This window comes from Bombus pyrosoma, linkage group LG14, assembly GCF_014825855.1.
Source record: "Bombus pyrosoma isolate SC7728 linkage group LG14, ASM1482585v1, whole genome shotgun sequence".
Lineage (NCBI taxonomy): Eukaryota > Metazoa > Arthropoda > Insecta > Hymenoptera > Apidae > Bombus > Bombus pyrosoma.
Window position 1 is genome coordinate 6,783,550 of NC_057783.1, and position 23,435 is coordinate 6,806,984.

The 23,435-nt window shown below is 31.8% G+C and overlaps 5 protein-coding genes across 8 annotated transcripts; 2 read left to right on the plus strand and 3 right to left on the minus strand.

Annotated features, from left to right (window-relative positions):
• The first annotated feature begins 1,004 nt into the window (after positions 1-1,004).
• On the plus strand, positions 1,005-8,804 carry LOC122574557. 3 transcript variants are annotated; one of them, XM_043742261.1, is made up of 6 exons: positions 1,031-1,044; positions 1,290-1,345; positions 3,708-4,008; positions 5,220-5,518; positions 5,890-6,084; positions 6,619-8,804. In XM_043742261.1, exons 2-6 carry the CDS (start codon positions 1,337-1,339, stop codon positions 6,655-6,657), a joined length of 843 nt encoding a protein of 280 aa, XP_043598196.1. In that variant the 5' UTR covers positions 1,031-1,044; positions 1,290-1,336; the 3' UTR covers positions 6,658-8,804. The 3 variants fall into 3 exon arrangements, with proteins under 3 accessions (XP_043598197.1, XP_043598196.1, XP_043598195.1); XM_043742262.1 differs by lacking the exon at positions 1,290-1,345 and having other exon boundaries at positions 1,005-1,044; XM_043742260.1 differs by lacking the exon at positions 1,031-1,044 and having other exon boundaries at positions 1,094-1,345.
• Positions 8,805-9,891: 1,087 nt separating this feature from the next.
• LOC122574556 (rRNA methyltransferase 3, mitochondrial) lies at positions 9,892-11,772 on the plus strand. Its single transcript, XM_043742258.1, has 4 exons — positions 9,892-10,463; positions 10,565-10,803; positions 10,903-11,058; positions 11,153-11,772. Exons 1-4 carry the CDS (start codon positions 10,156-10,158, stop codon positions 11,704-11,706), a joined length of 1,257 nt encoding a protein of 418 aa, XP_043598193.1. The 5' UTR covers positions 9,892-10,155; the 3' UTR covers positions 11,707-11,772.
• LOC122574552 (MAM and LDL-receptor class A domain-containing protein 1-like) lies at positions 11,726-15,274 on the minus strand. Its single transcript, XM_043742252.1, has 10 exons — positions 14,863-15,274; positions 14,591-14,788; positions 14,168-14,525; positions 13,881-14,057; positions 13,398-13,824; positions 12,952-13,296; positions 12,665-12,886; positions 12,207-12,595; positions 11,978-12,143; positions 11,726-11,909 (listed from the first exon to the last, which is right to left on the minus strand). Exons 1-10 carry the CDS (start codon positions 15,264-15,266, stop codon positions 11,869-11,871), a joined length of 2,727 nt encoding a protein of 908 aa, XP_043598187.1. The 5' UTR covers positions 15,267-15,274; the 3' UTR covers positions 11,726-11,868.
• Positions 15,275-15,673: 399 nt separating this feature from the next.
• LOC122574558 (serine/threonine-protein kinase Nek5-like) lies at positions 15,674-17,585 on the minus strand. Its single transcript, XM_043742263.1, has 7 exons — positions 17,260-17,585; positions 17,113-17,203; positions 16,788-16,955; positions 16,522-16,682; positions 16,269-16,425; positions 15,917-16,179; positions 15,674-15,743 (listed from the first exon to the last, which is right to left on the minus strand). Exons 1-7 carry the CDS (start codon positions 17,316-17,318, stop codon positions 15,674-15,676), a joined length of 969 nt encoding a protein of 322 aa, XP_043598198.1. The 5' UTR covers positions 17,319-17,585.
• Positions 17,586-17,927: 342 nt separating this feature from the next.
• LOC122574553 (OTU domain-containing protein 5-B) lies at positions 17,928-23,412 on the minus strand. 2 transcript variants are annotated; one of them, XM_043742253.1, is made up of 13 exons: positions 23,271-23,412; positions 22,847-23,189; positions 22,647-22,739; positions 21,784-21,875; positions 21,511-21,644; positions 21,178-21,326; positions 20,944-21,099; positions 20,710-20,866; positions 20,424-20,635; positions 20,210-20,350; positions 19,981-20,136; positions 19,701-19,887; positions 17,928-19,041 (listed from the first exon to the last, which is right to left on the minus strand). In XM_043742253.1, exons 2-13 carry the CDS (start codon positions 22,982-22,984, stop codon positions 18,896-18,898), a joined length of 1,761 nt encoding a protein of 586 aa, XP_043598188.1. In that variant the 5' UTR covers positions 22,985-23,189; positions 23,271-23,412; the 3' UTR covers positions 17,928-18,895. The 2 variants fall into 2 exon arrangements, with proteins under 2 accessions (XP_043598188.1, XP_043598189.1); XM_043742254.1 differs by having other exon boundaries at positions 20,210-20,329; positions 23,271-23,411.
• Between the last annotated feature and the right edge of the window lie 23 nt (positions 23,413-23,435).

Here is a 23,435-nt window from a genome sequence, read left to right on the forward strand (position 1 = left end):
CACTAGTCAGCCACGAAAGTCTCTAAGCCTAAAATCATTTTAATTAGTTTCACAAATCTAATAAATAAAATTTTTGATCTTAATTAAAATATTTCTGTTTTACATAAATTTAGATATATTTATGAATTTATTGTTAAAATCAGAATTTCAAAGGTGAAAAAATTATAAATGAAAGAAATAGAAAAATAAGATATTGATCTTTCATTTAGTTTATCCGAAAGAACATTGGAAAGAGTTCAATGTTAATTTTTTGGTAAATTCGATAGTTCAGTGACGCAAGTACTTCTCATTTAGATCGAGGATACGGGCTACAACGATTTTAAGTCCCAGGGAGAAACTTGTTGCGCAGGCGGACCGGAACTTAGCGTAAGCTTATTCGTGATCTACCACCCTAGCCGTACGACATCATAACCCTCAGGTCTGGAAGACTTACTGGCTCTAACAGAGGCATAAGAAATTCAAAGACAATATATATAATGTACCGAAATTAATTTTACCTAGCTATGATATTGAACAATATCATATTCATGGTATTCAATGGATCATGGAATGAAAGAAAAAAGAATGAAGTCAAGAAGATACGATACAAAAGTAATCTCCAAAAAACAAAAAATAAATGCTATAGCTCTTCTATAACCATTAGCATGAATACAGTTCATTTTATATTATTAATTTTATTATGTTCAACAAATATAACGTCAAAAGATTAACTTCAAGAAATTGTAGTCTATAGGAAGGAGGATAAAATTACGCATATCTAAAATAGAGAAATATAGGAGATACTAAGGGAATTCTTAGAAAAGAACTTTTAGAAACAGCCAAACGTCCTGACGAAAAGCTCCTTTTGGAGTATGAAGAAGAGAATAGAGAGAAGAAGGAAGAGAGAAAAGAGAGAGGGGGCTCGACAGAGCCCGCGTAGAGGGGCTTGAAACGAACGAAGGGGTGTGCTGTGGAAGAGGGGGCAGCAAAGGAAGGCGAATAGTTGCCTCGATGATACCACCTCTCTCAGTTGCTCCTCGGTTTCCGGACTGCGTGGACTAGCAGGTTAGTGAATCCGATTCTCGTTCATTCACCAGTTTCTCTTCGTTCCACTCTTGACCTCCTTCCTTCCTTGGCACTCTCTGTTCCTCTCTCTCTCTCTCTCTCTTTCTCTCTCTCTCCCTCACCCTCGTTTTCCACCCCGTGTGTCCGCTGGTTCCATTCATGCGACTCGTTCTTTGCTCGCTCTCTCGTTCGCTGCTCTCCTTGATTTATCGAAGTTGCCAGTGAAAAACGTTCTTCCTTCGTAGCTCCACTACTCGACCACCGATATCCTGTCAACGTGTATTAACGATCAATGTTACAGGTATATTTTCACAGTCTTCTTTCTTCATTTTTCACTTGATTTTTTACTGAGAACAAATTATATTTTAAGGGATGAAAAAACAGCTTCTATCGAATTTTTAATAAGCAGTAGGTGAAACTTATTACTTTACATATATTTTCCTCTTTTATTAGGCACTTTGTAAATTCTTTGGCTTCTGATTTATTTTAAGTTTCTCTGAAGCAAAGAGCTTTTGCCAGAGTGGAATTAGATTTTTCAGACTTTCTATGTTAATTGTAGAATGAGACGGAGGAGGTAATTTTTCATATTTTGCTCAGCCACGTTTGAAATATAATTTGTCATGGGAGAAACGATGAGCAGGGAGGATATATTCGAGAAACAGCTGTTAGATCTGGTAACGAAAAGCAGCTACGCGATCAGTAATCCTTTTCCTGAGAAAAGAAAAAAATATGTATATAATATACTAATAGTTTCAATGAAAATATATTTTTTGTTACGTACATACTTTTTAAAATTTGAGGAGAAAATATACCCACGAAATATGTAAAAGGTAATCATTTTCTATTTGTTTAAGTTAGTTCCTTTTTTAGTTTGCTTTTCTTACAGCTTTTTACCGTGTAGTTATTAATGTTTCACTTGAATGATTCAATTGTCATATCCTTTAGTTTGAGTTTTTCATAGCATTTATGATGTGTATACCGAAAATATAAGAAAGAACTGAGTGTGTGAAAAATGATGAAAACTGGTTAAAAATTGTTCAAGTTCTTCTTTTCCTTATATTAAGAATGGGTATTAAATCTAAATATTCTGTTGAATGTCTTCATCTAATCGAGGAGTCAATTGTTCTAGATAGCAATTAATTACATACATTTTTATATTTTATACAAATTATATCTTTATATATATTTTGTACCTCACAACCGAAGTCGAGAAACAGAATACGAGAAGAAACAGCTATTCTGAATTATAGAATAATATCATTCAGATTGTTGCCACTATACATTAAATTGTACAACTGATTAAAGACACAGATGTAAGATTTATGTTAAAGAAAGAGGAAGCAGCCATAATAATCAGATGACGTAAAGTATCCAATTCCATCGAAAAACAGTTACTGGCTTCATTAAGTAATAATTAATAATAGTAATAATAATAATAATAACAGCAATGTAAAGAACGAAATAAATTGACAATATATAATAAAAATAATAGTAAAGAATACCAGTGTATAAGGAGCTATCCACTTCATAAAGAATTATAGAAAACCCCACGTAAATATAATAAAAAAAGATATACATATAGGTACATATATTTAATCTTTTGACTAATACTAATCTTGCATCTATGTATATTAAAATTAAATTTTACGGTTTTCAATAAATGTTTTAGTATTCATTGTGACTTTTTCCGAGGATTATCTTTTAAAGTCGAAATTGTTAGTTTTTAAAAGAAATCATAGAGTATTGCTTCAATAGTCAAGCGAGATTAAATTCGGAGAAATAAAGACTGATCCGAGCAGTTGATCTCTCTCCAGTATTCAATTAACGAGTTAAAGCAAGAATACACCATTCTTAATAGAAATTCCATAGCACGAGTGTTGGGAATGATTAAATTTTATGTTGCGCCATACACAAAAAGGAACTCGTAATTGGATAACTATTATCCATTAATCCGAGAAAGTTTAGTAATTCAGTTACTAATGGAAATTAAATTAATTTTGGGAATCCAATACATTCCGGTTGGATGCTATTTCAACATCAATATTAAGATAAATCAATTTCCGCTCATGATCAAATAATATATCAAAAATTACTTTAAAAAAATCTGTTGCAAAATTTCTTTACTTCTCTTCAAGAACTTTCTTCAATTTCTTCAAATCTATTGCAAGGTTTGTTCACAAATATACATATTTAATACAGGACTTATTCTTTTGAAAGAAAAGAGATTTGTTTAATACTATATTATATAATTTTTCTGTTTCCATTAATTTCTAAATTTTCCTTTTACATCATAAATATATCTTAATCGCTATCACGCTAATTATCTAATCCAACTAAATTAATTTGTTTCCATCTAAAATTTGATAATCTATTTGATCAGTTGGAATACTTGATAATAAAAAGAATAGAACAAATAAAAAGAAATATTGTTTAAAAAGAGCATCTTAATGTTTCTCAAACACCTCATATGAAAAAGAAACCCGAAGATTATATTCCTCTCATATACTAATTTACAATTTACTCGTAATCCCGATAAGAATTATAATCTTTCTCGATACCAATAAGAAGTTTTGTTGTATAGATAATAGTACATAAAAAGAAATCACCTTTTCTGTTATTTTGAATTGAATTTTGGATCTGAACTTGGACATTTTATTCCCTAGAAAATGCGTACTGTGGCTGTATGGACCGCTTTTGTATTAGCGTACTCAAGCAGCCCGTTCGTGGCCGGTATACGATACATCGATCCGATCTCGCCGCAATCAGGGAACACCGGCATCGCCGAGAAGCGCGTTGACCTGACTGAGCCGACATGCGAGGAATTGAGGGCAATGTGGAGGTACACCAAGCGACAAAGCAGGGCTGCTAAAACCACTACCGGATACTCTCTTTATCCTGATCCATTTTCGTACAACGTCTGGAAGTCTTATCCCGAACGCCCCAAGTCCCTTCACACCCACCGTGGTAAGACGATTTTACAAGAGTTGTGTATAGCATTATGTCCACTCATCCTGCTGTTTACATTATCTAAAAAAAGGTATAACGAAATCTTGTTAATAAGAAAATTACAGAAAAACGATTATAAACAAAAAAAAATGCAAAATATTTACTACAAAAAATTTTATATACAAATATCATTAAATAAACGTATTGTAAAGGTAAGCATAAAATGAGATAGATTCAATAGGGTATATTTGAACTTTAAAAAGAGAGGTATTTCGGGTTTTTATTTTAATTAAGACAGTTTGCAGTGGATGAATGGAATTTGATATATTTGCGTAGCTTTCTCTATGCGGAACAGGGTTGTAAAAAAGTTAATTTTATTGTAAACCGAATGAGAAAAATTAAATTGATAAATACTTGCTTTTTATTTTTTTTTTTTTTTTTTTGTTTTCATTAAACTATTGTAATATTATGTTTTATTTTATTTACCGTTATATTCATTCTAAGACGGGGAAGTTAAATGATTTTGAAGTTACATGTTAATTTGTTACCGTATGGTTTGCTCGCTTAATTAAGGCCTAGCACTGTGTAGTTCACAATAAAGGCCAAACATAAGCAAAGAAGTAAAATAATCGAATTATTGATGCCTGCCTATATATTACCTTGAGTGCTCTCTGACTTAAACTTGCTGCAGAAAATTTATAATAAAATACGAAGACCTAACTTTATAAAGAACTAAAATAAGAAATACCACTTATTATACAAGAAATATTCGAACGATTTAAAGTTAGACTATTCAGAAAGGTAATAGAGTTATTTCCTCTTAATACTTGTAACATTTACAAAAATTATTTTCAAATGTTTGTTTACCATTTAAATAATTCGATAGATAAATAAAATCAGATTTATGTTATCATACCGAATAATACAGAATAATGTCTGACTTGTCCTCTACTGAGACTACTACAGTTCAAAGTGATCAAAGGGGCGTCTATGTTGAAGCAACAGTTACAAAGAAAATGTCCAATAGATGAAAATAAATTAATAAGGAAGTATACGATATTTAGAACTTTTAATCCCATTACAGAGGTTTAGTTTTAATAAAAGTATTTTAAATTTATGAAACATTTTTCTCATTTTGGTAAAGTTATACCTAGAACGAAATCCTTTTATTACTGAATATTATAATCTTTTATTAAATATTGTCTATTCTACCTGGCAATAATGTGCAGGAAGGCTCGCGGGAAGAGCACGTAACCGTGCAGGAAGTAGTGCTCCAATTTATGGGAGGATGGTACATAAAGCACCAGCAGGCAGCAGATTAAGAAATGGAATGCGACCTCCAGCACGGCCTTTTGACAAACTCCCGCGACTTTTCGGAACAATCAATTCGTATCCGTCGAATCGACATCCAAACATGAAATACCGTACGATTGTTGGTTCCCCTCAGGTCCCTCAGGCGGGCAGTTTTCAGCATTTGAAGGAATTACTCCGCGCTGAACGAGCTCGTGAACTACAGGTTAATAACAGAGTTGAGTCAAATATACTTAAATGTTTGCTAACCGAGTGAATTGCAAAATTAATGATTTCTATTTTGGAAAAATTAATAACATGAAATTGGGAAATACAATTTTTTGTATCTTTCTAACAATTTTCTAGGAAAAGATTTCTGAAAAATAATATAATATTACCAAACGATTGGCAATATACTAATTATTCATAACATATTGTTTAAACCGATACTTCAAACTTAGTGACAATGAAAATATCTCATAAATTTACCAAGTTTGTTACTCGTCTCCAGATTATTTCAAACATTAAAATAATAAAAATTATTATTTTTTTAAATAAGAAATATTTTTCTATGATTTTCTTTTTCTTTTACTAAATTAAACATTTTAGGAACAACATAAAGCTGAAAAACTCGCAGAAAAGACATTTACCTTCAAGGATACCGTTGACAACGAGCACCCTTTTCATATGCAATCTCGGAAGCAATTTCCGAAGCCGACACTGCGAATGCCGACGAAAATTAATTATGAATTCGGTCAAGGTCGACATACATCGAACGTGCCAAATATTGGTCAGGCTTGGACGGTGAGTAACAAATGGTAATGGAATCATTCCATTCATTAAATTTAATAGAGAAACAGAAAAAATAATGTTTCTCTAATATTCATAATTAATAATGTATTAATGAACATACTTAATTCATATTTTTCTTTTTCATTTCCGTTAATTTTATGTCTCCTCCTTAATTTTATGCATAGCACGCTCTAAACGCTTTAAATTACTAAACACTCTAGTAGCTTCGTTTCAAACCTATAACAACTCAATGAAATTCCGGCTTTAAATAAATGAAATCTCGCTCTACATTTTTATATCGATAATGATGTCCTTATACTGCGGATCTTTATGTAGTTTCATATTTTTGTGAATATAAATAAAAAATAGAACTTAAATAAGGATTTATTTCAAATATTAGAACGAATACTTAAAATATTTTCTATGATTTTGTATATTATATGAATTCTGTACATTTTTGCATCTCTTAATTTTTTAATAGCATAAATATCCTTAGTCTAGCTATCATATTGTACGTAAATGGATCATAACAATTACCTTTTGCAGAGGAGCAGTCCTCAGTCTCGTGAATACTTGTTGCGTTAGTATCTCGACGGACTACCGACATCTCCAACACGAAGAAGCTATCTTAATGATCAACGTATTAATTCCTTGAATACGTTCGCACGCGACAAGATGCAAAAGATTCGTATTTGCTTTCTTGGCAATCTTCGATACCCCAAAATTTTCGTAAGCCAAATCCTTGCGTTGATAGCAGTGAGTATCGTCCCACGAAAGGGCTTTTCATTTTCGTTCTTCCTCCTCCGTTGTTATCGAAAATTGTTCTTAAGGATTTCATTGTCTTGCATTGAAATCTCGGACCTCGATCTCCGCGTTATCTCGATTCAATCAACGTGTGTTACCTAATAAATGTAAGTCAATAAATGGAACGAATCGATGGAAAGTCGTGACCGGAAGGAAAGAAGTTTCGATATGTGGCAACGCTACAAAATGTATATTTTCTTAATTCGTTTAAACTCGCACAGATTTAATTACGCGGACGTACCCGCTGCCTGTGTAGAATCTTCCAAATATATAAATTTAATACTATTTCTGAAAATATGGCTGCAGCGGCAACGTAATCGTACCTTTGTGCCGCTGAGCGGAGAAAACACGAGCAAAATGTTGCATTTTCGTTTTTTTTCAATTATACTAATATTAGTTATTAGTACTTTTAATTATGCCAATATTAGTGATGCCATAATATATAAATACTATACTAATATTATTTTTCGCAAATTGATTGAAGATTTCAAACGAGAAAGAATAATGTTATAGCTTATTTAGTAATTACTGTTTTATCTAGCTATATGATTTTATGACAATAAACTGGTCCTACTGGTTCCTATAGTAGACTCTATTCTTAACGTGGTTAGTCTAAAAAATATTTAGACACTTTTAAATAAGAAAATTCTCTTTTATTTTATTTACAGACACCAATATAGTATCGTTTATAATTATTTGAGCAAACATTGGATATAAGTCGAAGTTGAAGGTTATTCGAATTATAAACGATACTTTATGTCTATTACAATTTTATTTATTAACTATATTATTAATTTAAATTTTAATAGAATTAAATAATAATGGTAGTCGTACCTAGTCGATGATTATATATTATAATATCTATTTCTTCTATCGGGATCTTCGTTTCTATTCTTCGAATATGAAACCATTTAATAATGGCTGCAACGGTAATCGAAATAATACTATAATCGATATTCCAATCCAAGATAGAAATTAAACTATTATGCTCTGGTTTTCTCCGCCTTATTTAAACTTGACAATAAAATAGAAAGACTAATATTTTGAAAATTTTGACAATATATATATATATATATATGTATAAATATATATATATATACATACTTAAGATAAGAGATAAATAAAGCATAATCAACGGAACTATACCGAAGACAATAATTACTGTTAAGAGATATTCTTGTAACCTGTACGTGCAATCGACATGGATGCGGTTTCAATTTTGCGATATATGAGAGGTAAAGTGTTATAGTGTATTAAAAATTATAATAATTAAATACTTACATATAAATTGTTTTGAAAAAACAAAAGGAATGAAAACGCACCAGTGGACATCTTGTTCAACATACTTATTTAAACTATATGTGTATCGATTACACGTACAATCAATTTGACTTTCGACCCTTAAGCGCTGGATCGATTGCCCGCAAAATTTGAAAGTTAGACTATAACTCACGATTGAAATATTTTGATTACTTTTTCAACATAAATGTTTTTGTTAAACAAACATATCAAGAACAATAATAATTATGTGAATAGAAAGAAATTTCTTGTTCATGTGAACCAAGAACACAAAATATTTAAAAAATCAGTTCTTTTTATCGCGTTAATTTATTAGGAATTATGAGACAATAAGAAATAAGGGCTTAAGGGTTCTAATTATATAAAGACAATAAATATAAACGTTTCTTGTAATCGTATAACAGAAAAATAATGAAGTAGGTTAAAGATATTTACGTGGCTTAATCCATATCTCATGCTGAGAATTAATGACTTTCAGCTCCTATGACAGCGTACAAAAACCAAAAAAAAAAAAGAAAAGAACTTCTGAATAATTATATGGAACGGTTTGATACCAATCGCGGTTCTAATATTTGACTATAAATACTTTATACTTGTATACATCTCTTTGAATACGACATGTGCGTACACTGCATATAATAACACAACAGAAAAATAACACATACACAAATATTACATCTATGGACACACATAAAACTACGCGTACATTACATGCATATCAGAGTACACAAATATATAATAATATATATTTGTTATGCTACTACGACTATTACTATGTTGACTGTATTGATTAAGTTTTAAAGAATGGATCTTTCTGGCCAAGATTCTTCAATAGTGGAATCAGTGCCTGATATCCAAAACTAGAGACTGGTTGAAATCTCTTTGGATACAGATTATGAGCTATATATATTATATATTTTTACCTTATTTTAAACTATTTTAATGTAAGAGATTCTGTTCTTCAAGTGTGTACAGCGACATATAAACATGTATACATGTGAAATTACTAAAAAGAAGAATTATATCTTGGATGATGTTAGAAATAGTATATTTATGTAAACTGAAACCAAATTAATTTAAGATAAAGACATTATTTGGGTCAGAGTATCAAATCTTTTCTAACGTAAATTAATAGGGATCATGTACTATAATAATTTATTTTGTTTACTCTGAATTTTAATGCATGTATTTTGAATTAACATTTGATACTTAGACCCTAAAATTGTCTTTGGCAATTCCAATTAATAAATTAGAGAAAATATGCTTCAAATTTCCTGCCCTATAATTATTTAATTTGCTCTATATTTTTTCTTATGTTTGAAATATAACTATGATAATATTAGCTATAGCAAATTGAATCCGTGACTTTTTACATTAACCATGTTATCCTAATCATCATACTTATTCTATTCAATTATCTAATCATCATAAAAATAAATTTTAGTAAGAAAATTTACGAATAAAAATTGATATTTTTGGCGGGAATATTTCACTTAAATATCTTATATGATTTGAATCAATTAGCGGATAAATAGAGGACAATTCTTAAAACATTTAGAAATGACTTTTATAATTTCATTGCAGTGTTAATAATTTTATCAATTGTGAATGACACAAATTAATAATTATTCGGTGACCACGACATTTATAAGTTCCAAAGCACAGAACAATGTTTCATTGACACGTGTCGACATCTAGTAGTTTAAATTTTTATAGCAGAATTTTAACGAGTCTCATAAGGGCCTGAACTTTCTAACTCACGTTATTGTTATTTTTAAACTCTTTGAATAAAACATGCGTGTACATTTTTTTAAGTTAATTATTAAGTTAATTTGTGTAAATAATATAATATTTTAGAGAAATGTTTTCATCAAAATATAAGTGTTCGGTGCTCTGCACAATTAATAAAGAACTATGCAATGTTTAGAATAAAGGTTATAAGCAATAAAATAAATATTTTGTATTAAAACGTGGATAACAATGGTATTTCTAAATATTGTACGTAATACTATTCAACCAATTCGATATGCTAAACAATTAAAGACAGTTAATTTGTGTATAATACGGACGTATGCAAGATGGGTTAATCGAAGACCGATTGCAATTGTTAACGAAGATGAACTTTTCGAAAGTGAAGATACTACTCAGCCGCAGATTCGCCGAGAAAGGATTTCCGCGAGAAAATCGAGTAAAAAGAAACCTATCCAAGAAAAGAAAAGTGAAAAAACTGAAAACACTGTGAAAAAGAAATTATTTACAAAACTTAAAGAAAATGAAAAAATTGTATCGTAAGTTGCTTATTTTTTATTTTATTATAATCTTGAATAGAAAACTTCAAAGTTATATGTATAAAATAAAAAGAATTATTTGGGAATTTTTATGCTTATAGATCCTTGATGAGTAATTTAAAGTCACGAAAGAGGAGAGAAAAAAATGATGAGATAGTTCTAGAAGGAAAAAGACTAATCATAGATGCTATAAAATCTGGTGCAATACCACATTCAATCATTTTCAATGATTCATCTGACATAGCTGCATTAAAACTTCCCAATGAAGTTAAATTATACAAAGTTCCATATAATACAATACAGTTGTGGTCTGCTTTAACCACTTGTCCTGGCTTGTTAGGTAATAATATTATATGTTTTAAATATGTAGCTTTTGTATTAAGAAGTTTAATACTTCAATGGTTTTATCTATATTTTTTTTTTTTTTTTTGTAATATAGGAATTTTTAAAACTCCAAATGTACATAAGAATGAACCAGTTGATAATGCATTACCACTTACTATTATTTGCGATAATATAAGAGAACCAGGGAATTTAGGATCCATTATGAGAGCTGCTGCAGCAGTAGGCTGTGAAAAATTAATCCTAATGAAAGGTATTAGATCATGAATTTATAACATATATATAAATGACATTAATAATTTTTTAAATAAAGGAATAATCATTAAATTAAGATTCAATATCTTCAGGATGTGTAGATTTGTGGGACCCAAAAGTTCTCAGAAGTGCAGCTGGTACACATTTCCAACTACCTATTCATGCATTTCCAACATGGGATGAGATTCCATTACTAATTAGTGAAGACAGTAACATTTTTGTAGCAGATAGCACTTTTGGTGATGAGTTTTTGCACAATTATTCAACTGAAATACTTCAAACAAGTTTACAAATATTTGATATTGATCCCGAAGATTTGAAGTCAAAACTTACTGTGGATACTAATAAGCAATCAAAAGAAGATATGGTACCAAAAAATAAACACCTGATGAGAGATTTCATGTTAAAACTACCTATTCTTCCATACTATTCTGTAGATTATACAAAAAAAGAATCTGTAATTGTTGTAAGTGGAGAAACTGAAGGTTTGAATTTTAATTCCTATAAATTCTTGAGAGAAAAAAACGGTATTCGTATCAATATACCTTTAGTAAAAGGAGTGGATAGTTTGAATGCAGCTGTAGCACTTGGTGTTGTTATCTTTGAAATTAGGAGACAATTTTTCAAGAAAAAGAGCCTCCTCTGATACAGATTTTTTGATAGATGTTACACATTTGTATAAATAAATCTTTGGCTTTTATTTCTGAATGAATTGTGCATTTATTATTTACAGAAGCTTACTTCATATAAGTTTTGTAAGAGATGAAATAAAAATAATGTAATATAGATCATAATGAGTTCTAATAGTTTAATTTCCATTATTAACGGGTTGAGCAGCAGCTGGTCGAACTACAAAATTAGAATATCAAAGTATGGTATATCTCCTTATTTTACTCATTTGGTAAAAAGAATCTTACTTGTACAACTTTGAGGTTGAAACTTTATGTCGTCAATCGCAAAACCTCCGTTACTAGCACTTCCTCTTAAGATGAGACGATAAGATGCACGTGCATCTATTGTGACCTGTGCTGCAGTCCATACAGGTCTAGGATTGTTAAATCCTTTCGCTGTTAATGACCATAACTAAAATAAATAAAATATTGATTTTTAAGGATATTCTAGATCTAAAAAATTATGAATACCTACAGGTTGTTGTTTTCCATCATTCTCTTCATCGTTGCCTGCTTCTTCGTCGGTATTCATTTTAATAACTTGCAACGTTGTAGATTCTTCAACACCAAAGGCAGCGAACCAAAAAGTGAAACAAACCGATTCTTCGTCGGGTGATGTTTGAATTATAGGAGATCGTAAACGTACATCTATGGATTGTTTATTTATAGTAAAAATATCAAAGAAAACAAAGTCTCCGGTTGCCCCAAAAGTTTTATCCAATAGCTGAGCTGGACGATGAGCAAGAAACGCACGCTGCCAAGTGACTGTACGCTCGTTCTCAGAAGAAGTAATATTTTCCCAACCACATAACCCTTTCTCAAAGCTACAATCTTCTGGTTTCACAGATGCACCAGGTGGCTTCACTACAAACCAGTAATAACATAATTAGTTTGAAGTAGAATTAGGAAAAACAGGATTTATTGAAAGCTTACCAGAACAATTGCCAGTATAGAAAGCAATATCGTCAATGCCAATACTGCCACTAGCACGATTGGGACCCCAAGTACCCTCGAAAACTACGTTGAAGTTCTTCCTTTCGTTTATATTGATTTGTGCATACCTCCATGTGGGTCCTTGGTTACTATACAATTGCCAGATTGATCTTGATTCAGTTGATGATTCTTCTGTTGTTTGTATAAATACGCGGAGTACACCTTTGAATTTGCATCATTATTATAGGCACATTAGGATAATTAAAGAAAAGATATAAAATATCTACCTAAGCTTGGTCCAATAGAATCAATAAAAGACTCAAACATAAAGTACCAGAAGGTAACACATAATGGCTCGTCACTGCCTTTCATTTCCCGACTAACGAGTTGCGCTGTTCCACCTCCGGATGATCGAGGTCCTCCTCTTGGACGTCCCAGATTAAGGAAATACTCATTTCTTCGATTAACTGTATATCCATTGCTGTACGATTTTCGTTGGTTCCTGGGATTCAACACTTGTATAGATACTCTTTCCCACTCCACTCGATCAGGATCTCGAGAATTGATCCAGTTACATTCGTCGACTTCAAAGGTGCAGTCTCGTGGTGTAGGTACGGCAACTTGAGGTAAAGCTGTAAGTGTACATGAATGAATATTCGAAAACCAACAGTGATCTCTATCTCGTTTTCAATCAGATCTCTATATGTATTAATTATTTTTTATAAATCTTTACCTGGACAAGCACCTTGTGTAAAAGAGATGTCGTCAATGGCAATATCTCCCATCTCAGTGTTACCTATAGATGCTTCGAAAAGGAGTTGAAAATCATCCAGAGAGCTAATTGTAATTTGAGCAACGAACCACGTATTTCCAGCGTTTCCGTTCAGACTCCAAATTTCTCGGAGAGCTGCATCCAAACTACGAAAATGACGAATGAACAGTTTTAAAGAACCGATGCCAGAGCCAAACATGTGGAACCAAAAGTGCATACACATAGGTGTATCGGCACTTGATGCGGGAAAGCTGGTGCTAACGAGCCTGGCTCTGTCTCCTGGTCGACGAGGAAAAGAAGAATCTATATACGCATATCCTCCAGCTGTTGATTGGTCTGTCGAACTATCCATTGCTGGTCCAGTTGTGGGATTCCCACTTCCACGACTCTATATACGTATTTATATATATTATAACGTAATAGTAAAATTGATGATAAACTTACAATTGTCCAATCGAAATCATCCTCCGCGTCATTAGCCCAATCACAAAATCCACCAGCAAAATTGCAGAAACCGATACATGAAGTACCTGGCTGTAAATCTATGTCGTCTATGGCTATGTAGCCTCTATATAGACGGGCTGGATCGGTAGAATCCACAGGAATTCCTTCGATGATCAACTAAAAATAAATACCATGTTTCTATATGATAATCATAATGTTCTTAATATCAAAACCATGATACTTTTCTCAAGGAAAATATTAATTCGGGGAGAAAGTTATCCAATTACCGAATGTAACTCAGGATACGTGTATAGCATTTGAGTTTGCTGCCAAACACCCAGGGTATAATACTGAGCATTCCAAATGACACGTTCGTCGAAAATTTCTAGTGGCTTGCAAGACGGTATAGTTGCATTTTCTGGAGTGATTTCTTCAGTTTGTTCTTTCTTAATAGAATATTCATCTACACCTACATGAAGTAGAACTCTCAGACCAGCGACGCTGAGGCCATCCATGCTATACTTAAACATAATACAAGTTCCAACAACTCCTGTACTTCCTAGTTGAGTACTATGCAGCAGTCCTCCTAGAGTTTTTGTTTTACCATCCTTTTGTGGCAATTGTGATGTTTCAAGGAAGGCATATCTAATTCAAATTTAAGTTACTATACATACATAGAATTGGAAATAAATATGTATATTGAAGCATACCCTCCTTCCATAGTACCAGTGGTATAATCACTTGGGGGACCACCCATCCAATTGGTACCCATACCAGTTCCAGCTACCCAGTTTATTACACTATCACCATTTTGCCACTCACAAAGTGTCTGTGCTGGAAATGTTCCAAAGTCACAAAAAACTTCATCTATTGATGCTGTAGATAGTGGTGGTGTGATCGGTGGATACCTTAAAATGAAAGATACATTTTGAAGTGATTGAACTTTAACAGGTCAATTGTTTTATATTTATAAATTTCTTACCTCTGTGTTGATGAATTTCTTTGGGCAAGAGTAGGTGGATTAAGTGGCTTTCGTGGCAACGGCATCTCTGTGGTTGAAGGAATAATTGTCCGAGTGTATAGAATATCTGGTCTAACGGGCCAATGCCTGGGTTCGATATGTTCTACCTCGTCCATAAGATCATGATTTCGATCAATGGAATTGAATGGAAACTGCGTCGAGTTGAAAGCATCGTTGGTGACAAAAGTATCAAAGACATCCTTCGCCTCGTCATTTTCCATACTTTTGGTCCAATTAGGAATGAAACTTTCGTTTTCGCCGCCGACGAGATCTATTTGTTCTCCGAGCATTGGATTTAAAGGAATCCATGAAGAAGCACACGTTAACCAGTAAAGGCAATTACATATTAATAAAATCAACCACATTTTCTTAGTATTTTAGACAATTTTTATTTCATGAAAAAAATAAGAAGATCTTAATATTGAGGTATTATATAAAGAATGTTAAGCAGATACACGATCACATGTTTCATCATGGAAATAACTGAGGATCTTTTTCTACCTTATGTACTTTATTATAAATTTTTCTGAAATTCAAAGTATTTTAAACATGAAAATAGGAAATTTTACACTTTAAATTGCATAGCAAGAAGCTAACACTCAACTTCCAACACGGTTTACTGATAAACAGAAGTTAGTAATACAGTTATTGCGACGTTTATACACGCAGAAGAATGATAACTAAACTAAATACGAACTGAACGGTTTTCAAAAGGTATGCACGTGATGAAATAAAACGAACATTCCGCAGTTCCGGTCTTCGCTTCCTGTCGTTACGCTTTTGATCCTAGTACAGAGAGCCCGAGTTCGATAACCGTTCCCTGTACAATTTCATTAAACTGACTACCTACAATAATTATCAGTAATTATTATAAAGTGCATTATACTATAATACTTATTATGTACAGAACTATATAATAATTATATGAATACAAATATAAAAAGTGACTGCTCTATCAAGAAAATCTATATTTAAATATATAACTTTTAATGTCTAATTTTTAAACGTTATTTACGATTTTAAAAATTTCAAAAATATTTCTGGATTAAAATTTCCATTATTCTTGTTAGTAATACTCATAACTCGTCCTAAATTTAAATATATCCGAATAATGAAAGATACAAGGTAAGGACAGAGGATCAATTGATCTATTTTCGGCCGGCAAAATGGGTCTTTTCTCAACATTTTTGATATCAAGCTAACAACAGACGTTGATGTCCCTCGGGGAAGAGGCCGTGGTCTTTCTTCGCAAATCATTTTTATGATTTCTGCTAGACTCTGAAAATTGGGATACATATTATACGTATAAAAAATAGAATAAAGTCAGAAATTACATTAAGATCCGGATTAAATTAATCTAACTTTACCATAGCGGGAAAAGGATGTCTTTTTGAAACCATTTCATAGAGAATGACGCCCATGCTCCATATATCGCATTTGAAATCATAAGATTGGTCCGTTAGCATTTCTGGAGCCATGTAACAAAATGATCCAGCGCGACATATAATTGATGGTTTCGTTAATCTGTACAATAATAATAATACTCCATAAAATTATATAAAAATATTGAACATAAACTATTAATATTTCATAAAGTAACTTTTTCACAATGAATGATACTCTTTAAAATTTTTCGAGACACCGAAATCTCCGATCTTTACGATGTCACCGCGACTTCCGGTTAGCATGATGTTTTCCGGTTTCAAATCACGGTGAAGAATCTTTTTGAAATGGATGTGGTGAACTCCAAGAACGACTTGGGAGAATAAATACAACGCATCCTATTAACATATGTATTCATTAGTATTAACATATTAATATTATATCAAATTTTTAAAATATCGTAGACGAAAAATAATGAGATGTAATGTTTCCCAAGTTCTTACTTCCTCTTTGAGTGGTGTCTCGTTGTTTTCTAACAAATCTTTCAAAGTGCCTCGAGTTGCATATTCCATAAGAATGTAACTGTGATTGTCTTCTATCCAAGCTCCATAGTAAGCAACTATATTAGTATGTCTCAAAGTGTGCAAACATTTCACTTCTTCTAATATGTTCTGAGCACATTAAATATGCGTGCAATTAGTTATAGTATATAAAATTAAGCATAGAGACAATCTTTTATGTACAAAAAAAGTTAATGAATAGGTACATCTCCTTGATATTGTGACACAACAATTAATTTGGCCTATTTCAATTAAGAAATTTCCTCACCTTAAAAGGTAATGCGTTTACATTATCGAGAATTTGTTCCTTAACTACGAATGGTTTAGAGTCTTTCTTTCGTCGTACTAAGTAAACTGATCTAGAAACAATAGACGATGAGAAAATAGGAAAATTTAATTTAGTACGAATACATACCCGAAAGACCCCTGTCCTAACAATGTTTCGAATATATAATCATTTATATGCATGGACATTTTTGACAAAAATGATAAAAAACACGAATAAAATCGAATTATTAATTCACAACATTAATTTAGCTAAGAGTACTAAACATCAATCGATTTGTTATGGTAGATCAATATAAACAGTTAGTCCGATAAAGTTTGAATTTTTTCTAGTATGTCGGAAATGTCTATTTCCAATCAAATATTTGAAATTGAATAATATAATTAAATATAATAATTAATTAAATACATTTACTTTTTGATAAGAGCTATTTTTTTTACAAAAAAATACAATGATTTTTTGACTCGATTAATTTCGTATTTAATGGCGTACTATTACAAATTAACAAATAAGATAATATGAAAATTATAAGGAATTCGTTGTTTCTTCATTTATGCTTATAGCTTGGAATGCACAAATGAAATCTAATTATATTTTGAAAATATGCATATGACGTGCATAGATTGTGGATTTATTATTATTCATAAAAAGTGTTTACAAAAACGCATTCTTGTTTGCTCACAATTTATAAAGTATTGTTTTAATACTATTTAAAGTCTCTAAGATTCGTTAGCAAACATTCTCTATACATACGTATTAACGAAAGCACATATCCAAAGGTAGGGAAAATTCGGGCATTAAATTACATGTAGTAGTTTTATTCTTCTTTTTTTACAAATAACGCAATAAAGATTTTTTCCTAAAGCGTTTAGATGTATTATACCACAAAAAAGGATGTAGTGACGTAGTTGACCTGATTGAATTGCATAAGTCACAATAGTAAATGCTGCATTCAAGAACACGCAGACAATTTAATATAAATGGACAACGACAAAAAAGGGTTATTTTTTAAGACTTGATCGTAAAAAAGTTCCTGTCCATAAGGTGAAACACTGCTGGCAAAACAATATGGCTACTCTAGTTTTTCAAAAAGTGTGCACGTTAACGCGATGTATGTACTCTCTTTTAGAGCATTCGTGCACACATCAACAATTCTTGAATTGAATGATGCTCACCAAACATTTATTTCCAATGAAAAAAGCAAACCACCTTATACCCTAGTGCAATGCAGAATTAGATGATACTGCAGTATGTACAGAGTATCCCATAAGATGCATTATCAAACTCATACGTCAAACCAAAGACGTTTTAACCGAAGAAAACAATTCTTGATGCTTTTACGTGATCATTTCTTTGTTGATTAGATTTCTTGTTATTAATGGGGAAAAGCAGATGCATCCTTAATAAACTTAAACACTTAAACACTTGTGCTAATATTTGGTAAAGTTATAATCTAACCACTTCTTTGGAAACTCGCTATATGCTTCAACTCGAATCTGATTTGAAGTACATAATGACTTTAGCAGAAATCAATGCGATACGATTTGCAGTCGGTAATTAAGTTTATTAGGCATGCATTCAACATAACTGTCGATGACTCTTAGTGACTAATGACCATGTGATAACACTAAGAATTGCTTCATTTTTTTGATTTAGAACTATCTTATTTTTCGGATATATCACATCCTATGAAAAACGCTGCATACAAATGCATATACTTTTGCTTCAGTATTCTTTTGAACTTTATCAATAACGATTTTAAAAATTAACTATTACTGGAATCTAGTATATTGTTAGTATCATTTCCAGAAGAGGCAGAACTCCGTGATTGTTTCAAGCTGTCTAAATATTCTTGCTGTGATGTAGCCAAAACTTGCGAGAGTATGTCACTGTCTTCCCAATCAGTCAAACCTAGTAAATTACGAACATATTTTTGCATAGCAAAAATTATTCTTGATCAAAATATTTAAAATTAATTATATAGTATTTCATTTAACTGAAAACAGTAGAATATCTCACGAGGGATTAACGTAACCAAAAAAGTTTTAATAGAAGTTGTTTAGTAAGAGGGGAACATCATATGGTGCAAATAATTTTTTTGCAGATTAAGTAATAGGCGAGATTTTAAGGTCAACTTCATTTTTTTTTAATGGAACCATACATTTTTTAATAAAATAATCAATCCATCTCGACATTCCCTATAAGAAAGTATTAATCTATTTATGTTGATTATTTAAATATTTTAACTTTATTTTGACAAATCCAATGACAATACATCTATGAAATGCTGAGATGGATTGACTAATATATTAAAAAATGTATGATTCCATTTAAAACAATAAAGTTCACCTCCCATTTAAAATCTCCCCAATTACTCGACCTGCAAATGATTTGCACCATATGATATCCTCCTTCAAAACAAACAACTTTTGTTAAAATATAGCTTTAATCCCTCGTGAAATATCCTACTGTTTTCAGTTAAACGGAACATCCTGTACCTAAATTATAGTTATATATCATAAGGTAACTTAGTTATTGACATTTAATTTAACCGCTAATACTTGACTTACCAAATACCTCGGGAGGAAGACGATTGAATAACGAGTTATCCGGTGAAGCATGAGCCTCTTTACTACTACCTGGTACAGGTTCCTGAGAGATTTTAGATTCAAAATCTGAGGCAAGGTGAGACATGGTAGATCCTTGTGTTGACTGGTGTTGCGGAGACCTTTTATTGTATCTTACCGAATCATTTACCTGAAATTATAAATTAAAACATACAAAACATAATATACAACATAATATATATAGGCTACATCGTCTTAGTAACATTAGTAACTAGAAACGGACTTTTGGAGAATTACGCAAATTATCTTGGCTAGTTTGAGTCGTGGTCGGAGAAGAAGTGTGGCTTCGTTGTTGACCACGACCTCCATGAGGGTGAAAATGCGCGTGACTGTGTTGCGCACTTGTTACCGTACTTGTACTGCTGCTACTCGCTGATCTCTTTATTAAATCACGAAACAATGTTTTAGTATTACTCGTCTAAAATAATAGACAAAAATTGCATGGAACTTACAGCTTTTCGCATTTCATTATCCCTTAACCATTGCAAATAACTTTCCCTAGCAACTTGTTCTTCTATGGCTTCGTTTGTTGCTTCCCAGTCAGTTGCTTTTATTTTATCTTCTAGCATCGTCTGTGCACAAAAATAATTGTTCTTTTCATTTATTGTAGAAGTTTAAAGTTTAAAACGATATTAAATATAACAATTAACTATAGTAATTCTTCACCTGCTCAATATGTAATTCTTCGCTTTGACGGACTGCATCTGATATAAGTTGTCGATCCGCGGCACCAGGATTGTATGAAGGTAAGCCAAGACCAACACCAATTGTAGCTTTATATGGGTCTACTATGCTATTATAATGGCTACCACGTTGATAAGACAATCGTATCGGTTCATTATCACTTTCGACCATCGTATGGAAAATATTAATTGGTTCTGTGTAGAATTACAAAAGGTAATATTAAAAGCACAAAAAGATTAACTTTACCGAAGCGCATATTGACACGTACCAGTACTATAGCAATATAATTGAATGCTACGATTATACATTTCAGACATTGCTTGCATCTCTATATGATTTCCATGTACATATTCTTGTCGTTTTCTATCTACATATGTGCTAAAATCTTCCGCTACAAAGTGAGAAAAAAATTCTTGATTGGAAGCCTAGAAAATCCCACCATATAATTAATAAATTTATTTTTGAATAATGGATTTCTATCATTTTTGTGTTCAATACTTACAATATAATCCATGCAATGCTTCCGAACTACACCATGCATTTCTTGATCACCATAAACTTGATCTGCAACAGCTCTAAATAGACATGCTCCATCCTCACCCATCTTTTTGACGATAAATCCCATTTTTCGCATTCGTTTCTCAAACCATCTATCCCGCTGTAAAAAAAATATAATCAAAAAATTTGACAATGAAAATTATCCATTGTCATAACTATCTATCATTTCATAACTAACCTCTTGCCATTCAGCCAGTGTAAGATTATTTCCAGTTCTACCAGTATATTCATCACCACTATTATATCCATTAGCTAATTCATGTTCTATATTTGCAGCAGCCCCAACAATAGCCATTCGATTATTGGCTATAACACTACCATCCGTAGCTAAGTAAAGTGTATTATTTATTATTTATTTTTCTAAGAAATATTTTCTTATTTTACATAAAAAAATTTTAATATCAAAGAAAAATGTTTTTTTCAGTATAATTTAAGTTGATCTATGCTTGTTCTAATATTAAATGATAAATTTAATATATATATGCATAGAAGAAGCATTACAAATATGAACCTTGTAAGCCACTGCTAGATGCAGTGGGAGGTGTAGCTTGTCTTTCACGTTCTCTTTCTCTCTCCCTGTCTCTTTCTCGACCCCTATCTCTTTCTCTATCACGCTTTGAACGTGAATTTCTTCCAATACAGCCACTGTAAAATAAACACTCAACATAAAATAAACAAAACATAAATTTCTAAATATAATATACCAGACTGAATATATCTAAAATGATAGATAATACAATGATATAAAACAAATTTGGGAATTGTTTGGTCTTTCATACAGTACCTATGTGGACTTGCTCGTTGTCTGTGGCGTTTACCATGACTGGGACCACTTCCTTCTTCAAAATGTTTATCTTCTCGACGATCTACACTTGACTTTAATAGAAGAACATATAATACAGGAACATATAATAGAAGAACACTTATATAAGTGTTGAATACATTATAATATATTTTTATTAACTATAGAGAGTTATTATATAGATAGCAAATGACAAATGATATTCCATAAAAAAAAGGATAAATTTGAAATTAATGGTATTTATATAAAAATTTAATAATGAAAAAGGAAAGAAAAATACCTAATGTAATGTTAATTCCATAATTCCCATAGGCACCTATAAATACTACTTTCTTATTTGTTCTATAACATGAGCAAATCAATAGTTTATAGGTTCTAATGCATTCTAGTAAGTTTAGTAGTCAGTTTAGTATCTATTCCGATATATTAATTCATAATATTGTTGACAGAATTTTGGTTTCATTCATTTTTAACAGTATCTTGAAAAAAGTATGTTTTGTGTTATTTGATTTGTTTGCTATTATTTAAGATTTTATGTGCATCTGAAATATGTGAATATATTTTATACTAATATAGTACTCATGTCCAAATTATAACATATATTTTTTTGTTTACTAAAATAATGAAATGTATACATCAACAAAAAATGTGTAATTTATAATAAAAATAAAAAAATAAAGTAAAATATATTTTACATGTATCTCAAAGTAAACTCGTAAAACATGTTGTTTTATATCAATAGAGATAGAAATGAACAACTGATGAAATATTTCCAATATTTTCTCATAATGTGACCTATGGGAATTGGGGGTTGAAAAAAAAAAATTAGCTTTTATGTTTTCTACCTCGTACGAGCTCCCTGTAAGAACGATAGAACCGGATCCGTGATCAGTTTGAACTCCGTGTAGATCGACTGCGAAACCGTTCGCTGCACGTACCTGTCACGGTTCGCAAAAGGTCGTTTTAAGGTTCGCTCTTGCAACTACTTGCAACTAGAAGTATTTGTGCGAGTAGTATAGCTGCAATGAAGGGATTAATCATTCACCTGATATGGGCTATTAGGCAGTGTGATGGATCCGGAGGTATGCTCGTTTTGCACTCCGTGAACATCGACTTCGGAAGTGCTGCCTCCTTCTCGTCTATCTTTCGAGGCGTTCGTCTTCTTCTTCGACAGAATGGTCATCTTGCGTAATCGATCGTCGGTGGTCGTTCAGACGCGACGCTCGTTTTAACAAGATTTCAGAAGAGAACCTCGCAGGTTTACGCTCACCGCGCCTTCAACCCCGTAACTTCCTTCCTGATCCGCAATTGCTCTATCCACTTATTTATTATTATTCTCAACGATGATCTACCAAGTACACCTCGACGTACGTGGATGCGAATCGATCCTTTAGTAATATGTCACTAATTAACTCTTCGGAATTTAAATCAGGACAATATAGCGCTTTGTAAGAAATACAGCATGATACCTTTGATAACCAACTACTACATTAATTCGTGTTATTTCGAATGTTTTGTCAGACAGCCATGACTACACTTGCACACACTACGAGGCTACCTATTGCCAATCTGTCGCGTGGTATTTCCCCTATACCCGACCGTAAAAGTCCCTACGTTAGATATTTATCAGTTGT